The sequence below is a fragment of the Polypterus senegalus genome, chromosome 18 (assembly GCF_016835505.1).
Source record: "Polypterus senegalus isolate Bchr_013 chromosome 18, ASM1683550v1, whole genome shotgun sequence".
NCBI classification, from domain to species: Eukaryota; Metazoa; Chordata; class Cladistia; order Polypteriformes; family Polypteridae; genus Polypterus; species Polypterus senegalus.
The window spans coordinates 9,031,462-9,049,529 of record NC_053171.1 but is presented as its reverse complement, the minus strand read 5'-3'; the positions used below and the strand labels follow the sequence as shown (position 1 = coordinate 9,049,529).

General features: G+C 38.5%; 1 protein-coding gene across 2 annotated transcripts in view; it reads right to left on the bottom strand.

The window, feature by feature from the left end:
* The window catches only part of arid4a (AT rich interactive domain 4A (RBP1-like)), a 60,790-nt gene that overhangs the window by 5,412 nt on the left and 37,310 nt on the right, over window positions 1-18,068 (bottom strand). For both annotated transcript variants that reach the window (XM_039741090.1, XM_039741091.1), the window contains exons 16-21: window positions 17,211-17,470; window positions 11,363-11,557; window positions 8,894-8,978; window positions 8,593-8,791; window positions 3,939-4,001; window positions 2,395-3,531 (exon numbers count right to left, since the gene is read on the bottom strand). In XM_039741090.1, coding sequence (XP_039597024.1) covers window positions 2,395-3,531; window positions 3,939-4,001; window positions 8,593-8,791; window positions 8,894-8,978; window positions 11,363-11,557; window positions 17,211-17,470 — 1,939 coding nt within the window. The remainder of the gene's footprint in view (window positions 1-2,394; window positions 3,532-3,938; window positions 4,002-8,592; window positions 8,792-8,893; window positions 8,979-11,362; window positions 11,558-17,210; window positions 17,471-18,068) is intronic.

Sequence of the window (18,068 nt, the reverse complement as noted above, 5' to 3'; positions counted from 1 at the left end):
GAAGAGCGATTTCTTATCTGGCTCATTATTGAAGAATGGTGTGGATGGATGTGCACCCCTGTTGGGATGGTTCCTGTTCCCTTTCCCTGTTGAGGAGAACATAAAGGATTGACCGAGCTTTGAACAGTTGCTCCCCAGGTACAATAAGTGGCAGTGCTCCTCTGGTTTGGCTCCATTTGGGACACCCAAAGGGCATTGGGACTTGATATGTTTTTATTTATTTATTTGCTAAGATGAGGTTTTTATTCAAAGTGACTTTCCAATGAGGTCAACATAAATCGAGTAACATCAGCCTAGTGACCGTTTGTGAACAAATGTAGCATCACAGGTTTACAACAGTTGATCACCGCATGTGAAAAATTCAGCCCGGCTGATTTAATTTCAAGCAAACTAAACATATCGAGAAACCTCCAGTGGGTGGGTCATTGACATTTTTCACTGGGCAAAATTATTTTTCCCTTGGGAGGAAAATATCATGCTGTGTATTTACACACCACTACACTTTCCATAATTATTAACTGGAAGACTACTTGAAAAGCATACAGGGTGATTCAAAAAGATATTTCTGATTTCAAAATGGTTTATTTCATGTGTAAATCATTACAGAACAATTCAGTAAATTGTAAATGGTTTAGATGAGCAAGTTTATCATGTAATTTTACAAGTGCTCATTATGACCTCCTCCAGTTGTGTGGACAACATCGACACGATAGTCAAATTCATCCCATACTCCATTGAGCATGTCGGGTGTCACTGTACTCATGCTCACAGCTCTTTCAATGTAATTTTGGAGATCATCCAGTGTTGTTGTGAGTGGTGGCACATAAACAGAATCCTTAATGTACCTCCCAAAAAGTCACAAGGTGTGAGATCTGGTGACCTTGGGGAGCCAAATCGTGAGCTCCTTTACGGCCAATCCGGTGACGAAGGAGTTTGTTGTTGAGAGACAACACAGACTGACGGGAGCCATCTTTAGGTGACAGTCAGAAACTCTGTGACCTCCTCTTTAAATTGGTATGTGATTGGTTCCAAGGTGCCTCACGATTGTAAAATTACGGCACTTTGAAACTGGATGAATCTTTTTAAATCACCCTGTACTATACCAAGTTTATGTGCTGAAGGACACTTTTCAAATATCTGAATAGAAAATAAGCTCTGCTAACGACTTACACTGATGGGCTTCAGTTTTACGACAGTAAACGTGACGTATTTCCTCTGCTGTAGTCACAATATAAACGTAACCTCAACTTAGTTCATCTCAAATCACATATCTGCGGTCTTAACTCTTGTACATATTTGCTAACAATGTTAATTTTGAAATGTCCGATTAAAACTGAGGTGGGACGGTTGCGCAGTGGGTAGCGCTGCTGCCTCGCTGGGTCCTCCCTACATGGAGTTTGCATGTTCTCCCAGTGTCTACGTGGGTTTCCTCCCACAGTCTAAAGACAGGCAGGTTAGGTGCACTGGCAATTCTACATTGTCCCTAGTGTGTGCTTGGTGGGTGTGCGCGCGCCCTGTGGTTTGTTTCCTGTCTTGCACCCTGTATTGGCTCCAGCAGACCTGTGTGACCCTGTGTTAGGATATAGCGGGTTGGATAATGGATAGACGGATGATTAAAACTGACATGTTAGTGGGCGGATTGAGAGGGCGCATGGCGTATTCATGGTGTAAGGATTAGGACATCTGATCGGACGTCTCACAGGGTACAGCTATTCCAATATATATTTTAAAAAACAAGTCAACTGCTGTCAAATTGCACGATTCTCAGAGTCTGAATCAGATGTTAAAATCCATAAGCCTAGGTGCATGGCAACTGGTGCATCTTCCATAAGTGTCCTAGCGCTGATAAGCTCATGGGAGTTCGGGTCAGAGAGAACACCATCTTCCCTCGCTTTCCCCAAGTGTGGTTGCCTGGCTCATTTGGCAGAATGAATGTTTAGCCACTTTACGAGGTTGATGAGAGTGCAGGGAGCTGTGGAAGATCAGGGTGACAGCACTGGCATCGTTTAAAAGACGTTGAGGAAGGAAATGACATTTCTGATGGTGAAATAAATAATAACTACACTTCCCAGTCAATGCAATATGTGTCATATTCCTCCTATAATCCATCTACCTCTGATAATTAAGTTTTTTTATTATGAACTTAAGCCCTGAACTTGTATACTTCATTAGCTGAGATATTACTACACAGTACATGAAGATGCAGACTAACCGAAATATTTCAGTCCCATAGTAAGTAAGGAAATGTATCTGGCATTTTCACCACCAATTTTAAATCAATGTGCACCAACTTTCTAGGAGGAATCAACAAGAGTGTGCCCATTGGTCTAAAATGAACAGAGGGGTATGATTTCCCTTAAATTCCCTACGGCCTCGGTCATTCTTCTTACTTACCTCGCTCCTTACTTTCTCTTTCTTGCAGCGAAATGCTGCAGATGCTAGAACTGGTACTGGCCTCAAAGCCGTTGGCAGATTCGCTCTCACAGAGACCCTCTTGAGATTCTCCTGCTACGCTGTCCACTTCGATTGTGGTGTCACTCTCACTTTTAGAGCTACGTGATTCCTCAGGGCTGAACACTGTGGGAGAGGGCTCTGAAAATCCCTGGTGGCCTAGGGAAGTCACATCAGCTGACACCTTTGGACTAAAGGGCTTCTCGTTGGGGACATCCTCACTTGGGGACTTATCTTTCTCATCCAAATCATCCAAGTCAACCTCATGGCAAACGAGAGCTTCAGGCCCAATTTCTGGCATGAAATCGTCCTCCATTTTCAGCAAGCCATCTTCAGTTATTTTTATTGGCGAAGTGATGCTCACGTGTTCAGGTATGCACTCAACCTCTGGAGACAGAGCAGGCATTTCATTTTTAATTTCATCATCCACTTCAGGAAGATCAGCACACCTTTCCCCGTGCTCATCTGACTTCTCTGGAGTCTCCAGTTGCTGTTCATTAGGCCTCTCTATCCGTAACCTTTTTTCAGGTGGCTGTTGCTCAATGACTTTTCGTTTCACTGGCTTTTTGTCGTCTGTATAGAGTTCCTCTCTCTCTGAATCAGAGTCAAAGTCCTTCATTTTTGGCTCAGAAACTTTTGAAGTATCTGGGATCTTCTCCAAATCCAAGTTTTCTGGAATCTCTGTTACAGAAGACTTGACCTCAGTTATGTGACTGCTGCACACCTTAGCGCCATCGGTGTTCTGTTCTTTGGATCGACTTCTTCTTCCTTTGTTTTTTGGGGACTTCTCAGCTTCCTTCTTCAGGTCATCTTGCGCTACCTTCACGTCTTCGAGTGTTATTGAAGAGTCAGGCTCTGGTTTTACTTCTTCCTCCAATTTCACAGGTATTTTTTCAGGAAGTTCTTTCACGTTTTCAGGCTGCTCTGGTGGATTGATGAGACATTCCTCTGCTGCTCTGGGCATGTCGTCTTCTTTCTGCAGTTCTTTTGTTTCTTCTGGTGTGTCTGGTTTCTCATTTTCTTCAGCTTTATTTTCAGACGTATCCTCTACATCACTTTCTTCAGATGAATTGCCAGAATCTTTATGAAAACACAAAGATGGAATATTAACTGCAGGTATCAGTGGATCATGGACTTGACATCCCATCCACATGCAAAAGGGGTGGAGAGAAAAAAAAAAAAAAGTTCTCCCATCAGTGGATTAAACATCCAGTCTTGTGTGGAGGATACAAGAATGCATATCACTAACAACATGGAGTCAAGAACCAGAGGCATACACTGACTTTACTTACTCTAACCCTTATAGTTATAGATATAGTTTTATACCTATGTTCACTGTTCTATACTTTTATAAAGTATTACACATAGTTCGAAGTCTGAGTACAGACAAACAGAACATGGAGTCAAATGAACAGTCACTGTGACCTGCCCCTTTCCCAAATAATAAAAAATCTACTTATCAAGACCAGAACGGCTGCAAATCTTACCATTAGAGCCCTTATCAGAATCAAACAATCCAGACGTGTGCCTTGTGCGTCTCCTCGGCGTCTCTGTAAATTAAAGCACACATTAGAAAAAACGCATTTTGGAGAAAAGCAGAAGCAACTGAAATGTCTGAAAGCTGCCACCTCTTCAATAAGGGTAGTTTTTTTTTTTTGTATCCATTTATTAGTTTATTATTATATTAAAAGAGATTATTAATATCAATATGACAAACTGGAAAAAAAGGTTTTACAATAGATCAGTGCTTGTTTGATAAACAAACAAACAGTCACCCATTTGTTATAAACCACCTACAAATTTCACTTTAGGCTTCACAGGGGAATGACCAAAAACGGAATTAGGAGGATGGAGAAATGAAATGCCTGTGAAAATGAATGGGCATTTAAAATATGTTTTTATTTATCCTGACCTGGTACTTGAATAGTAAAAAGAGAAGTGTAAAAAAATTAAATTTGTAGAGGTGAATATATGCAAGCATTTTAGAGTAATAATTATTATGTGGCAACGCAGGTTCAATCCACTCAAGCAGGATTCATCAATTACATCCTAGTGGGTGGCAGTAGCTGTAAGTGTTCTCTTTAACCAATTTTGTAACTGAAATCTCTTAAATTTACTACAAAAGCAATATTTTTTGGGCTTAGTTTTAGTTAACTCTCCTGTTACAATGCACAATCCTTAACTGCCTATTTTAATTTTAAACAGCTACATTTAAGTTTTAACTGGCGAGTTTTTTTCTTAACCAGCCATAAGTTAATAATGAGGTGCAAATGATCCATTAGGTGAACAGTGAACATGCTTCTATTTAAACCTGTGTATATGCATCATGAAGTATTTGTGTTAAGAAAATGCTTGGAAATAAACGAGAGAAGGGAAGGACCAAGAGATACACATCTCTTCTGAACTACAGAACATATGGATAACAATCTCCAATATCAATCTCTTCAATATCTTTTAGACCTGGCTTTTAATTGTGAAACTGGTTAGAATGAATATCTACAGCCACTGCAACCCTCCAGGACCGTAACCGATATATGTATAATAATTCAAATGACATAAAGTTGCTATCATATCTTCAAGAAATGAGATATATACAATGCTTATTAGGAGTTTCTTCACACATGAACTGATGTCAGGCACAATACCTGTACAGATGGTCAAATCAAGACCCCATGTCTGCCCTCGTCCATGGAAATAAAAATACCCTTACTAGAGAGTTGATTTAGTAATGAATTAAGGTGCACCTTGACCAAGGACAAATGCATCACTTCAACAGCTGTGAGACTATGAGAAAGGCTGAATTACTGGCAAGTATAAAGGTGGCACATGTCTGAGCTGTTGCACAGTGAATTGTTCAAGATGTTTGTGGTATCAATAGCTAGATGAAGAAAAATCATTTGCAATGACAGAACTGATTATGCACCAAAAGAAAAAGCAGCAAGACTGACAGAAACACCAAACAAAGTACCGACAGGACAAATCCACTCTGTGATAACATTCACACAGTCTCCTGCAGTCCAGAGTTTCAATGTGATCTCTCACCCCAACACCTTTTTTACTGACAGCAAACACTTGTCGGTTGACAAGGATGCCACTGGGTAGCGCCATGGTACAGATTTTTAGTGAACAGTTGCATTTGTTTGCAATAGAGTGAGAGGCAACATCAGATCAGCACAAGCCACAGCATACAGCTGAAAACAGAAAAAGCATAACGTACATTTGTATACTTGAGTAGAACTTACTGTCCTGTATCTCAAAAGGCCTGTAAGTGTCATAATGATGCACTACAGGTCCCCGTTCGTGTGGTTTGCCTCTCATAGAGTTTGCTATTTCATAGCATCACCTTAACATCAGGACGACTGAATGTATGTGACCAGCTTCAACAACTAGAACGACTGCTGCAAGTGCCAATAAAAAAACACCTAAAATAAATTATCTTCACACTTTTTATTTTTTGAGCTTAGAGGTTAATATGCTTCTATTTCTTTGGCACAATTAGACAGACTGTTTGACCCATATATATATATATATATAATCCCAAGCCTAAAAGTGAAACGGTTTTGTGCAACGATTTTATGTGACATTTTCATGTCATGTTTTTTGTCACACTTTAAATCAGGCTTATCTTAAAACCTACATTATATATGTATGGATTCATTCTTTTCAGAGTTTAGCAAACTTTAATGTGATGTTGTTAGATTTTCAGACTCTTATTCCGTTTTTAAATTATAAACTAAAAAATATCAAGAACTCACGTCCCACGACACGAGACTTGACCAAGAGTGCCAAGAGATTTAACCACGCCCGAACACACCAGGGGGGCTGGTTTTAACTCTAATGTTAATGCACAACCGTGCTTTACATGGAGTCTGATGATTGGCTGACTCGAGGAGAGCTGGAGTACAGGACTGGATTTTTTTTTTTTTCATCTGTTCTCCATTGTCATCTGATATTTAAAAAAATTTGGTACACGTTATCCACAGATACATACTACACTACACGTCAATTTAATTGCATATTATTTTGTGTTTTAGTAGGGTGCAGTGAGCTGGGTTCTTCAGTAGAAGTAAATGAACTGAAGTCAATGGCATTTTTAGAAATAGTCTTAACTCTTGTTCCATCATGCAGCACTTGCTTTCAGACATGCAACGAACAAACTGAATACTAGGGGCTGTGAAATTGAAAACAATTTTTGTAGACACAGTTACAAACAATGCAAGTATAACAAATCGACAGGGAGTGGAGTAATTTGCATGAAAACTAATGTGGAAGATCAGGAAAATTGTGAGATTGGCAAATTTAACAGGCTTAGGCTTCAGTTCCACTCATAACCTCCAGTAAAGCTTGCCATACAATGGAAGGGTTTTGAGAACTGTCCTTAACAGTCTTATGTTACTACTGCATAAAAAGAATGGTTTTGTGATACCGTTGTCTGGTATACGAACAAATTTGAAGGGGGGTTTAATGTTGGCTATATATGCAAAACAGGCCCTAGGTGATGCAGCGGTCCAGCTGATCACGCCACATTCATGGGTGGACTTCAACATTTAGGTATGGGGAGCAAACCAAATCATTAAAAATAACTGCATTTTATTATGGAGGGATATTTACATGATATCTCAATTTCAACATCATGCTGTTCATAATATAAAGTTACTAATCGCACAATAAACTTAAAACTTCAAAAAAGGTTTGTTAGATAAAAAGGCAAAATAACAAAAACCTCCCTCATATTTAACTTGACAAGATGGTCCTGCTTCTCACACTGATTCCTCACAGATGTGGCAGTAAGAAAAAGTTAAAAACTGAATTAGCTCACGCTGTTCTAATTTAGGGTGCTCATAGAAAATGTAATTTTACTACGTGAGGTGGAAGTACATGGTATGCAAGAACATAGTTGTATCACATATTTGAAATATTAAAAAGTGTCCTTCAATTTAAGATCTAAATATCCTCAGCTATAATGATAGAAATCTGTCATTTTTCACAATTTCAGAGAGGTCCACAGGGGACTAGAGCCCTAGTAAAGAATCAAAAATATATTCACAATCACTGAAGTTGAGATAGTCTAAAACAATACCCCACATGCTTATGTGTAAAATGTGTCATTTGTGAGCATCTTGTAGAAGGCAAGGACCACCGGTAAAGAATCAAATATCAAAAGTATGATCATATTTGTGATCAGCATATGCCCAAATACTTAAAATGTCACTCCACATGCCTACATTACCAATTTCCATTTTTTTGAAGTTTTGACCCCTCGTATCTCAATAGGTCGTGAACTCCTAAGCTCAGTTGATGTGGACTGCACAACTTCCAAGTCCTATTGATCATTTTGCTGAAGACACCTATTAGTATACTCTTTATCACAATGGTGTAATTTGTTTCCCAAATTATGGGCATGTCTGTCTGGGGGAACCCTAGAAAGCTCCAAGTCTAACATAATAATACATTGATATTCTTTGAACATTATATCATATGTGGGGGTCTTGTTGTACTGGTCAGTCAGGTAAGGCCAGACAAAAAAAAAAACAAAAAAAAAAAACTGAACTGATGTCAAAGTGCTCATAACTAAATTTTAATAGCATAACAACGAACCCAAACACTGAAGCTAGAAACTGAAAAGTGAGAAAAAGAAAAAGTAATGTGAAGTAACTGTGAACACCAACCCGACAGGTTCACTTCCATATTAACATTTTAGCATGCAGTGGCTGAAAGAGTCTACCCAAAAAACTCTCCCTAAAAGCAAGTGTAATGAAACTGGAAAAAAAAAAATAATACAACTTTGACTTATTTAATTCCATTATAAAATATTCTTGTAACAACTGCCTGCCCACCAATTCTAGCTAACGGGATCATACAAAAGATCACTAAAACTCTTGGAAACACCATAAGGAATGCCAATACATGCACTTCAGTTACTCTCTCATTTAAAACTGTGCCATAGCTAGAAATGCAGCTTCTCATGGTTTTATTCAAAGTATTTAAACATTTTTCAAGTAACCATGTCAATTTGGGTAGTGTGCAGAAGCCTTAATCATGGTACTCGATACCATTATTTCCTTCTGTCCTAACTAAAATTCTTTGTTTTAGATAAATGTATAGTTTGTGACTGGCTACCAAAGAAAATTAAGACTTTACCTTCAAAGCCATTTGAAATTGCAGACGATTCAGAAAGCAGTGGGCTTTTGCCGCTCAGCCGACTTTCACTGCTGGCTCTTTTCGAGGCACTGCGGGAAGAGGAGTTGGAAGGAGTTATCTTCAAAGGTGGCCGGCCTCTCTTTGTTTTGTTATGTTTGTCCTCTTCCTTTTTCTCATCTTTCTCGCATTCCTCTTTACTCTAAAACCAAAGAACAAATTTAAGTTTGTAAAATGAAAGAGATGACACCAGATTATTACCTTAAAGATGGCAACTCAAGTCCAGTCATTGAAAAGGACTCACTTTTATTTTCCTTCGCTGTTTCCTTTTTGTACCGCACTTGTCTACAGGCCAGATGATTCTATCAGCTTTCACCCATTCATCATATCTTAAAAAAATAAAAAAAGAATAAAAACAGCTTGAAACAAAATATAAATATAACTGAATAGCAGAGAAATCCGTGTCACCCACCAACTGAACTTCCCCTTCTTGGCCCGTCAGTATAGACTTTTTGAAAAATTATCGACAGGATTGGACAAAGAAGAGAACAAACTCATCACCTCAGTCAAGAAGGCCAATCCACCATATTAACATGTGTGTGTATATTCAATTGAGTATGTTGGACATTTTCTAACTGAGGTTTCTGCTCAACTTTTGTTGCCTATAAACACCAAGAAATGCAGATGTGACAAACATAACACCAATATTAATCTAGGCTGGGCTCACAAAAAGGTTCATTGTATAAATTCCATTGCTTGAAACTGATCACAGGATTGTATAAAACATTCCCTTTATTTCAAAAAAAAAATCCACACAGCTTGTTCCAGGACAAATAGAGTTTGGTTTCTGCCAGTTTTATCCAATTATGTTTCAGTTGCAAGTTCACAAATAAAAATTACGTGACTTGTGCAAGCAGTGACAGCACAATAAAGTGACAAATCAGTTATTAATTGCAACTCTGCATACTCTTGAAAAGGCCACGTCCGTGTATTCATCAAATAAATGAATCCTGACTTCAGTTGTGCGTGCTTCCAGCCATTAATTTTCTAATCAACTTTTCCAGTTCAGGGTCACGAGTAGCCAGTGCTTATCAACCAACCTTGGATGAAGCACCATGCCTTCACATTCTGTATAGACTGTATACTCATGTATACACTTGTGCCTAAGGATTTGAGAACAATTTTAATTACTCTATTCTGTATGTCTTCAGGTCTATTGGGAGAAGGATGCTAAGGATAGAGCTGCCAGGTAAAAGAAAAAGACCTAAGAGAAGGTTTATGGATGTGGTGAGGGAGGACATGCAGGTGATGGGTGTAACAGAACAAGATGTAGAGGACAGGAAGATATGGAAGAAAATGATCCGCTCTGGCAACCCCTAACGGGAGCAGCTGAAAGAAGAAGAAGAAGAAGATTAAGATTCTGTATGTCTTTAGGACGGGGAAAAGTACAAAGAGGAGACCTACAACACATGTGAGGAAAACATGGAATATCCGTAATGCCAGATAGTACTGGCAAATAAAACAAGTATAAAACAAAGTGGCTGTTTCTTTAATAGTAGCTAGACTGAAATTAGCCACTGTACAAGTTTATTGCCCTGCAAGTAGTTCCTCCAACTTGCAGGGAAAACCTGGGGGTTGGTGGCAGGATTGGCACTCCAGTCACTGTAAAAAACATCACACTGTTCAGTGTGGTGCTGAGGCGTCACCCATGCCGACTGCACTTGGATCTCAATCCGGGTGGTTTGCCGTGTGGTGGGTGCGGCAACGCATCGTAATCAGTGCATGATCCCACCCCCCAACCCTATGATCATTCCAAAATAAACTTTATGACCCAATGTTTGAAAGCTTCCACATTTGCCAGATAAGCTAAGATCATAATGGTGCTTTGAGACACAAGGCAGACTGACTGCTCAAATGATAAAATATTAAAAGCATTTAGCTTCAAAACATACAGAAACTCAGTGGGGTTAATAATTAAAAAAAAAAAAGTCTACCTGATTGCTTTAAACACATAAGCAAACATCAGATTAGTGGTAATGCTAAAGGAGTGTCCAACAACTAAAATGTGACAAATGCACATGCAGTGAAAGTGCACAAGACACGAACTTGAATGGTGTGGGATTCAGTTTCTTAAATAGGAGTTGTGCAGTTAAAGCCAGCCAGTTCAAGTGGTAATACCAGATGAGTTCATAGACAGACACAATGCCAAACATCTGATTATTTATACAAAACACATTTTTAAAAACTTCAAAGATTCAAAGACTGTTTTTAATGAACTGATACTCAATTGTAAATTGATTTCAAAAAGCGATACACTCAAGGCATCGGCATTTTGTGACATTTAAAGAGTCACAGAGTAGTGGCGGAAAATTACTCTCATGTCTCATTGTATGTGGCCCAAAATGTTATTGTTTATGAAGCCATACTGTCTAAGCTATAATAGTCAATCATCCATTTTCAAAAATTCTTAATCACGTTCTGGGTCATGGTGACCAGTGTTTATACCAACAACAATATTTCTCATAACAAACTGTGTCTGTTTTAACACATTCCTAGCAAAGGCCATGGAATGCACATTTTGGGAGAACCTAATGCCTTGAGATCAGCATTAAATGTATAAACTCCTAGTGGGCTAAATGTCATTATTCCGGAAGGAGAATAAGACGTGAACATAAACAGCATGGAAGATCTTGTAGATGCAGATAATAGTTAAACCTTTTAATTCCACCCCTCCATTAACTACATGTTTTTAAAGGGACTGGTAGAACTTTACCTTACATTCCAGCCATAATAATGCACCAAGTACAGAAGTTCACCATCATCGACTTCAGTACTTTTAATATTGGCTTCATAGATTTTCTGGGTCTTCCCCCGGCCATATTTCACACGAACTTTAGTTCCCATTAAGCAATGGTCACTGTCTTCCTCAGCCTCCTCTTCAAATTCATCCTTAGCCTCACTCTCTTCTCTGCAAGAACAGGTTTGACATAAAGCTGGTTAGAACTATTCTGATTTTAGGAGACAAATTCATTTAGTATTGGATTTTCCTTTTCAGCTCTGTAAATCAAATTTAACTTGACAAAACTACCGAACACCAATTTACAGAATGGAAATCTTCAGTCCTCTTGAGAGAAACTAGAGGCTTTAACCAATATTCTAGTTAGTGCCTCAAATATTCAGTCAAAAGTTTATGTGCCAGGAGGTTTTGCCTCTGTAAAATATTGTGTATACATGCACATCTTACTATTATTTGTGTGTATATATATATATATATATATATATATATATATATATATATATATATATATATACACACACACACACACACACACACACACACACACACACACACATATATATGAAACAGTTTGGGAACCTCTCTCAGCCTGCATACTCTACAAAAAGAAGATAACAGTGAGTACTGTGGTGTTTTCCGAACAAAAATTTTTAGTGAAGCCGTATTTAATTGTATGAAATTAAATCAAATGCGAAAAACTGGCTGTGTAAAAATGTGGGTCCCCTTGTAATTTTGCTGATTTGAATACCTGTCACTGCTCAATGGTGATTACTCGCAACATGAAATCAGTTGGATTGGCTTGTTAAACCTTAAACTTCAAAGACAGGTGTGTCCAATCAAGAGAAAAGGTATTTAAGGTTTAAGTTGTGCTTCCCTTTGACTCTCCTCTGAAGAGTGACAGACAGCATGCGATCCTCAAAGCAACTCTCCAAAGATCTGAAAACAAAGACTATTCAGTCTCCTGGTTTAGGGGAAGGCTACAAAAAGCCATCTCAGAGGTTTAAACTGTCAGTTTCAACTGTAAGGAATGTCATCAGGAAATGGAAGGCCACAGGCACAGTTGCTGTTAAACCCAGCAGGTCTGGCAGGCCAAAAAAATCCAGGAGCGGCATATGAGCAGGATTGTGAGAATGGTTACAGACAACCCACAGATCACCTCCAAAGACCGGCAAGAACATCTCGCTGCAGATGGTGTATCTGTACATCATTCTACAATTTAGCACATCAGTATGGCAGGGTAATGAGAAAGAAGCCCTTTCTGCACTCACACCACAAACAGAGTCGCTTGTTGTATCAAATGCTCATTTAGACAAGCCAGATTCATTTTGGAACAAAGTGCTTTGGACTGATGAGACATAAATGGAGTTATTTGGTCAGAAGAAAAAGTGCTTTGCATGGTGGAAGAACACCACCACATTCCAAGAAAAACACCTGCTGCCTACTGTCAAATTTGGTGGAGGTTCCATCATGCTGTGGGGCTGTGTCGCTAGTTCAGGGACTGGGGGCCTTGTTAAAGTTGAGGGTCAGATGAATTCAACCCAATATCAACAAATTCTTCAGGATAATGTTCAAGCATCAGTCACAAAGTTGAAGTTACACAGGAATTGGATATTCCAACAAGACAATGACCCAAAACACAGTTTGAAATCTACAAAGGCATTCATGCAGAGGGAGAAGTACAATGTTCTGGAATGGCCGTCACAATCCCCTGACTTGATCATCAAAAATCTATGGGATGATTTCAAGCAGGCTGTCCATGCTCGGCAGCCATCAAATTGAACTGAACTGGAGAGATTTTATAGGACAGTGTCTAGAGGCTGTTATATTCGCAAAAGGAGGCTCAACTAAGTACTGATGTAATATCTCTGTGGGGGGACATTCATGCACCTGTCTAATTTTGTTATGATGCATATTGCATATTTTCTGTTAATCCAATAAACTTAATGTCACTGCTGATATACTCCTGTTTCCAAAAGGCATGTCGAATATTAAAAGGAAGTTGCTACTTTGAAAGCTCAGCCAATGAGAAACAAAAATCCAAAGAATTAAGAGGGGTTCCCAAACTTTTTCATATGTATATATATATATATATATATATATATATATGCACACATACACACAATATGCAGAGTGTACAGATAAAGCTAATTTCTGTCCACTCAGAAGTTAAATTGCTTAGTGTCTCCGCCATTTCAGTTTGCATTGTGCCATCAATTGGAATTTACGTTATAATGAAAGTATATTAAAATGCATTGTATTTTTCATTCTAACAGAAAGCACTTTTCAACCATTAGAACTGTTTTTGAGAATTCTGTACCAAACGATGTTTTTGAGGCAGCAGACAAGTTGACATTATAACTTAACATATTTAAATAGAAAAAAATATGATGCATACACATCCACTCACAGATAGCGTATTTAAGTTCATTAAACATACTGGTTATCCACTTTCATTAATGCAGAAAAATCAGAACAGGAATAAATCATGTAAAGAAAAATTATAAATTCCTTTAACAGCTGTAAAGAGGGCATACTGGTCTCCCAGGACCCAAGTTTAAGACCCTGACAGTTAGACCATCAGCTGCTTCCTTCTGTGTGACAGTCAAAGGGCTCCAGTGGGATTAGTACTTCCTCTATCAGCCTTTCTTGATATCCTATCATTTATTTCTATTTAAGACTTCCTTTATTAGATTATAGTGTTGGCTGTATAAGCCATCTGTTGAAATGAAAAATGCATTGCCTTGGAATGAGCATGTCAAGAATGATGCCTTTGAGTGACCATTAAAGAACTGCAGTTAAAATCCATGGAATTCATTTCAATTAGATAATACTTCTTTCTGTACTTTTAAGTGCATGACTAAATACTGGTACACTAGTAATGGAACAGTAACAAAAAAAAGCACAGATATTGAACTGTCAGAACAAACTAAAGCTACTTTTTGATAAGTAGGAATAAAAACATGCATTACTGCAGAAATTGGAGAGAACATTATATAAATACAAAGCAATCTTATGAAAAGCAATCAAAAAAGGACATCATTCTTTGTTAAATTACTTCACTTGCTATACTAATGAAGGGTGCTTCAGCTGACCACTGTGGTGTGTAATAGCTGAAATTACTAGATATTTAAAAAACAATGGGCTTGTATGTGGCAGTGAAACATTTATTTATTTTTGGTAATATGGAGGGTTGAAGGCTTTGATTTTGCATACACCCTGCCCTCAAGTTGCTTGCTACCATGATAAGCTTTCACAGACTGGTGGTTATAAGTGTGTGCGCTGAGGTATACAAAAGTAACTTGACCACCCAAAGGCAGAGAAGTACCATTCTGAATCGCTGTGGTAAACTAACTAGCATGAAAACTTCCTGACGGTTAAAATAAAGAAGGAAAAAAAAAAAAAAAGATAGCTCAGCTATAGAGACTAACATTCTAGCATGTACTTAACTCAGAACTTTTCACTAAATTGTATGAATCTGTCAGCCTTCAAGTGATTTGAACACTTGTGCTCCATTCATTATAAGACAATTTGAAAAAGGTCTCAGATCTTAAAAGTTTGATTCTTATCCTGCTGCTACAGACTAAACGTTTGCCTAATGGCGCTTTTCCACTGCATAGTATGGCACAGCACGGTTCAGTACAGCTCATCTTGGTTCGGCTCAGTTCGGTTTGCGTTTCGACTGCAGTTTAGTACCGCTTTAGAGTGGGCAGGATTATTCACGTGTCGTTATAGTTGCGCCGACCTCCTGAAAAACGTTTTCATTCCGCGTCGCCCCATCCAGCTCTCGCTGGATCCGCTCCTCGGCTACCAACGAGAGGAACGTCTGTACTTCCTCAATAGACCACGAAACAGCCATTTTGGTTAAAACAAAATGGTGCGTCCGAACCTTCGCTGGCTGTGCTAAAAATCTAGCGGGTCTGTTGTGTCTCGTGTCGTAAGTTCAGTGACGCAGTAATGACGATTTTCTCCGGCCAATCAGTGACCAGCAGAGTTTACACGTCACGTTTGGTAAAGGTTCGGCGCGCTTGGAACCTCGGCTGAGGTGGTACTAAAAAAAGGACCAGGTACTGTTCCCAGTGGAAAACCCCCAAAAGTGAGCTGAACTGAACCGTGTCGTGCCGTACTATGCAGTGGAAAAGCGCCATAAGAAAAAAACAAAAAATGAAGTCATTGTGCATTTATCTTCAAATGTCTGTCTTCAAAATGAACAAAAGGATGGTTTTCTTCAAAGAAAACACCACAATAACAAAAACAAAAACCCCTCTGAAGAAGCACAAGTAATAGCTGCTCAAATGAAGCTTTCTAAATAATAAAAGTTACCTGTGTTTCTAAGTCTTATTTCATACAAAAGAATTTTAATGAAGGGGTATCGTTCAACCGAGCAACATTGGAAGAGCAAATTACTTCTTTTAAAATATAGAAAGTGATTTATAAAACTTGAGTGTCTCTAATCACGGCAGATTTTTTCACTTACAAGTGACACCACAAAGAAAAACTGAATTTACCCATCAGTGACTAAATGTCTCTGTTCGTCTTGAAATAGTAGTTACAATTACATAATAATGTCTGAATAAACATTTGCATACTCTGTGCTAGAAATTCAAAACGTCATTTTAAATTACATACAAGCATACATACATGGCATACTCAAACCCCCTTAATCCAATTCAGGATTGTGGGGGCTGGTTCCTGCCCTGACAACAATGGGCAGAAGGCAAGAAGCAACCCTAAATAGGGTTACCAGTCCATCAGAGCAAGGGTCGCCAACTCCTGTCCTGGAGGACCACCGTGGCTGCAGGTTTTCATTCCAACCTTTTTCTTAATTCACTTCTTTTGAACTAATTTTAATTGACTTGCTCTTGAAGACTCAACCCCCTTAATTGTTTCTTTTTCCTTAATTAGCAATAATGAGATACAAAATGAGCCAAAACTGGTGCCCATCATACAATATCTGAAAATAAAGAACCATAAAGGTCTCAGGAATGTTGGTCTGCTCAGGTCCCCAAAACATTTGACCAGCGCTCTTAGAAAAGAGAAGATCAGCAATTTCAGAAATGTTGGCTAATGCACCACGAGAGCAGCAACAAGCCATGGAATTAAAGAACGAGTTTAATTAACGACAAGAAGTGGCACCTCATTAAGCAGCTGGTTGGAGTTTGTGGCCCTGACTTAGTTGGTCTTCTGTTGGCTCTCTCACTTCACATTTCATTTCTATTTGGGCGCCATTTAAGGAAAGAAATGAAGCAATTCAGAGAAAAAATCTTAAAAAAGCAATTCAATTTAAGTGAATTAGCAGCACAAACAGGGCACTCATTACCAAAAGGGTTTGAATGAAAACCTGCAGCCACGGTGCTCCTCCAGGCCTGGAGATGGTGACCCCTGCATCAGAGTATGCACATGCACGCACGCATGCATGCATGCACGCACAAGGGCCACTAATAACGGAGTTACGGTTAACCTTTAGAGCTGACTGGTTGATCAAGACTCTGACAACACACTGTGTAGATTATTTTCTTCAAAACACATGGGGATAAATATTCAGAAATGAAACTAAGGTAACTGGTAAATGTTTAGACTAGTTGAAATTTCCCTTAATGCAAGTTAACAAAGATCACCAGAGGCTAACACCTTTATTTTTCTGGAAATTGGTTAGAAATCTCAAGCCAAACATGAGAAGGCAAAACAGTGACTCGTCTCAATCACAAGTTGTACTGCAGCTAAAACAGGTCACGTTTTCCTAAGTTAGGGACTCAAGTATGTATATATATATATTTTTTTGTTATTGCATAAAGTGTTGGTTATGTTACATTGCTTTCTTAATTACCTTTCATTGGCCCTTTCCTCGCTGTCCTCCTCATCAGACTCTTTTTCCGAATCTTCTTGCTGTCTATGTCGCCGTTCAGCTTTTTGTCTTAATTGAGGAGTTCTCTTTGGCGGTGTTTCATTGGACTCTTTCTCGGTTTTCTCTGCTGTCATCTCCTCCTTTTCAGCATCTGCTTTATCTTCTTCTCTTAATTTGTCCAGTTTTGGAGATTCCTTTGTTTCTGAGACATTGTTAACAGGCATACTTCTTCTGCTACGTACCTGAAAATAACAAAACAAAAATGAATTCAAAATGCAAAACCCTGGTTGCGTCACAAATATAATAATGGGTTGGGTTGTTTATTTTTATTATAATTTTTTTCTTTTATTTGTGTAACAGCACACAAGACTTAGAATGCATCTTAAAGAGGAGTAGAGCATTAAAGTCAGGCTGATCAATGAGCAATGTTTTACACTGTTGTCTTTCTAATTCTAGTCTTAATTTTAATCAATTTTATAGCACCCAGTACAACTGCGTACAGCAGTCATTTTGGCTCGTCCAACAGTAATGCAATGACTCTTAAAAGATGTATAGCCTTCTCTTCATAGGGTCTTATGATATTGTGGCTACCACATACAATTGAAGTCAGAAATTTCAAAACAATTAGGGTGAATTCTTTAAAACTCATTTAATAACACCTCCACAGATTTTATACTATAAATTTGGCGTATCATTTAAGACTTCTAACTTTATGCAGTACAAAAGTATTTTTTTCCAACAATGTTCACAGACCTCCAAGTATGTCACTTTTTATTGACTATATCACAATTCCAGTGGGTCACAAGTTTACATACGTACACTGTACCTTTAAACAGCTTG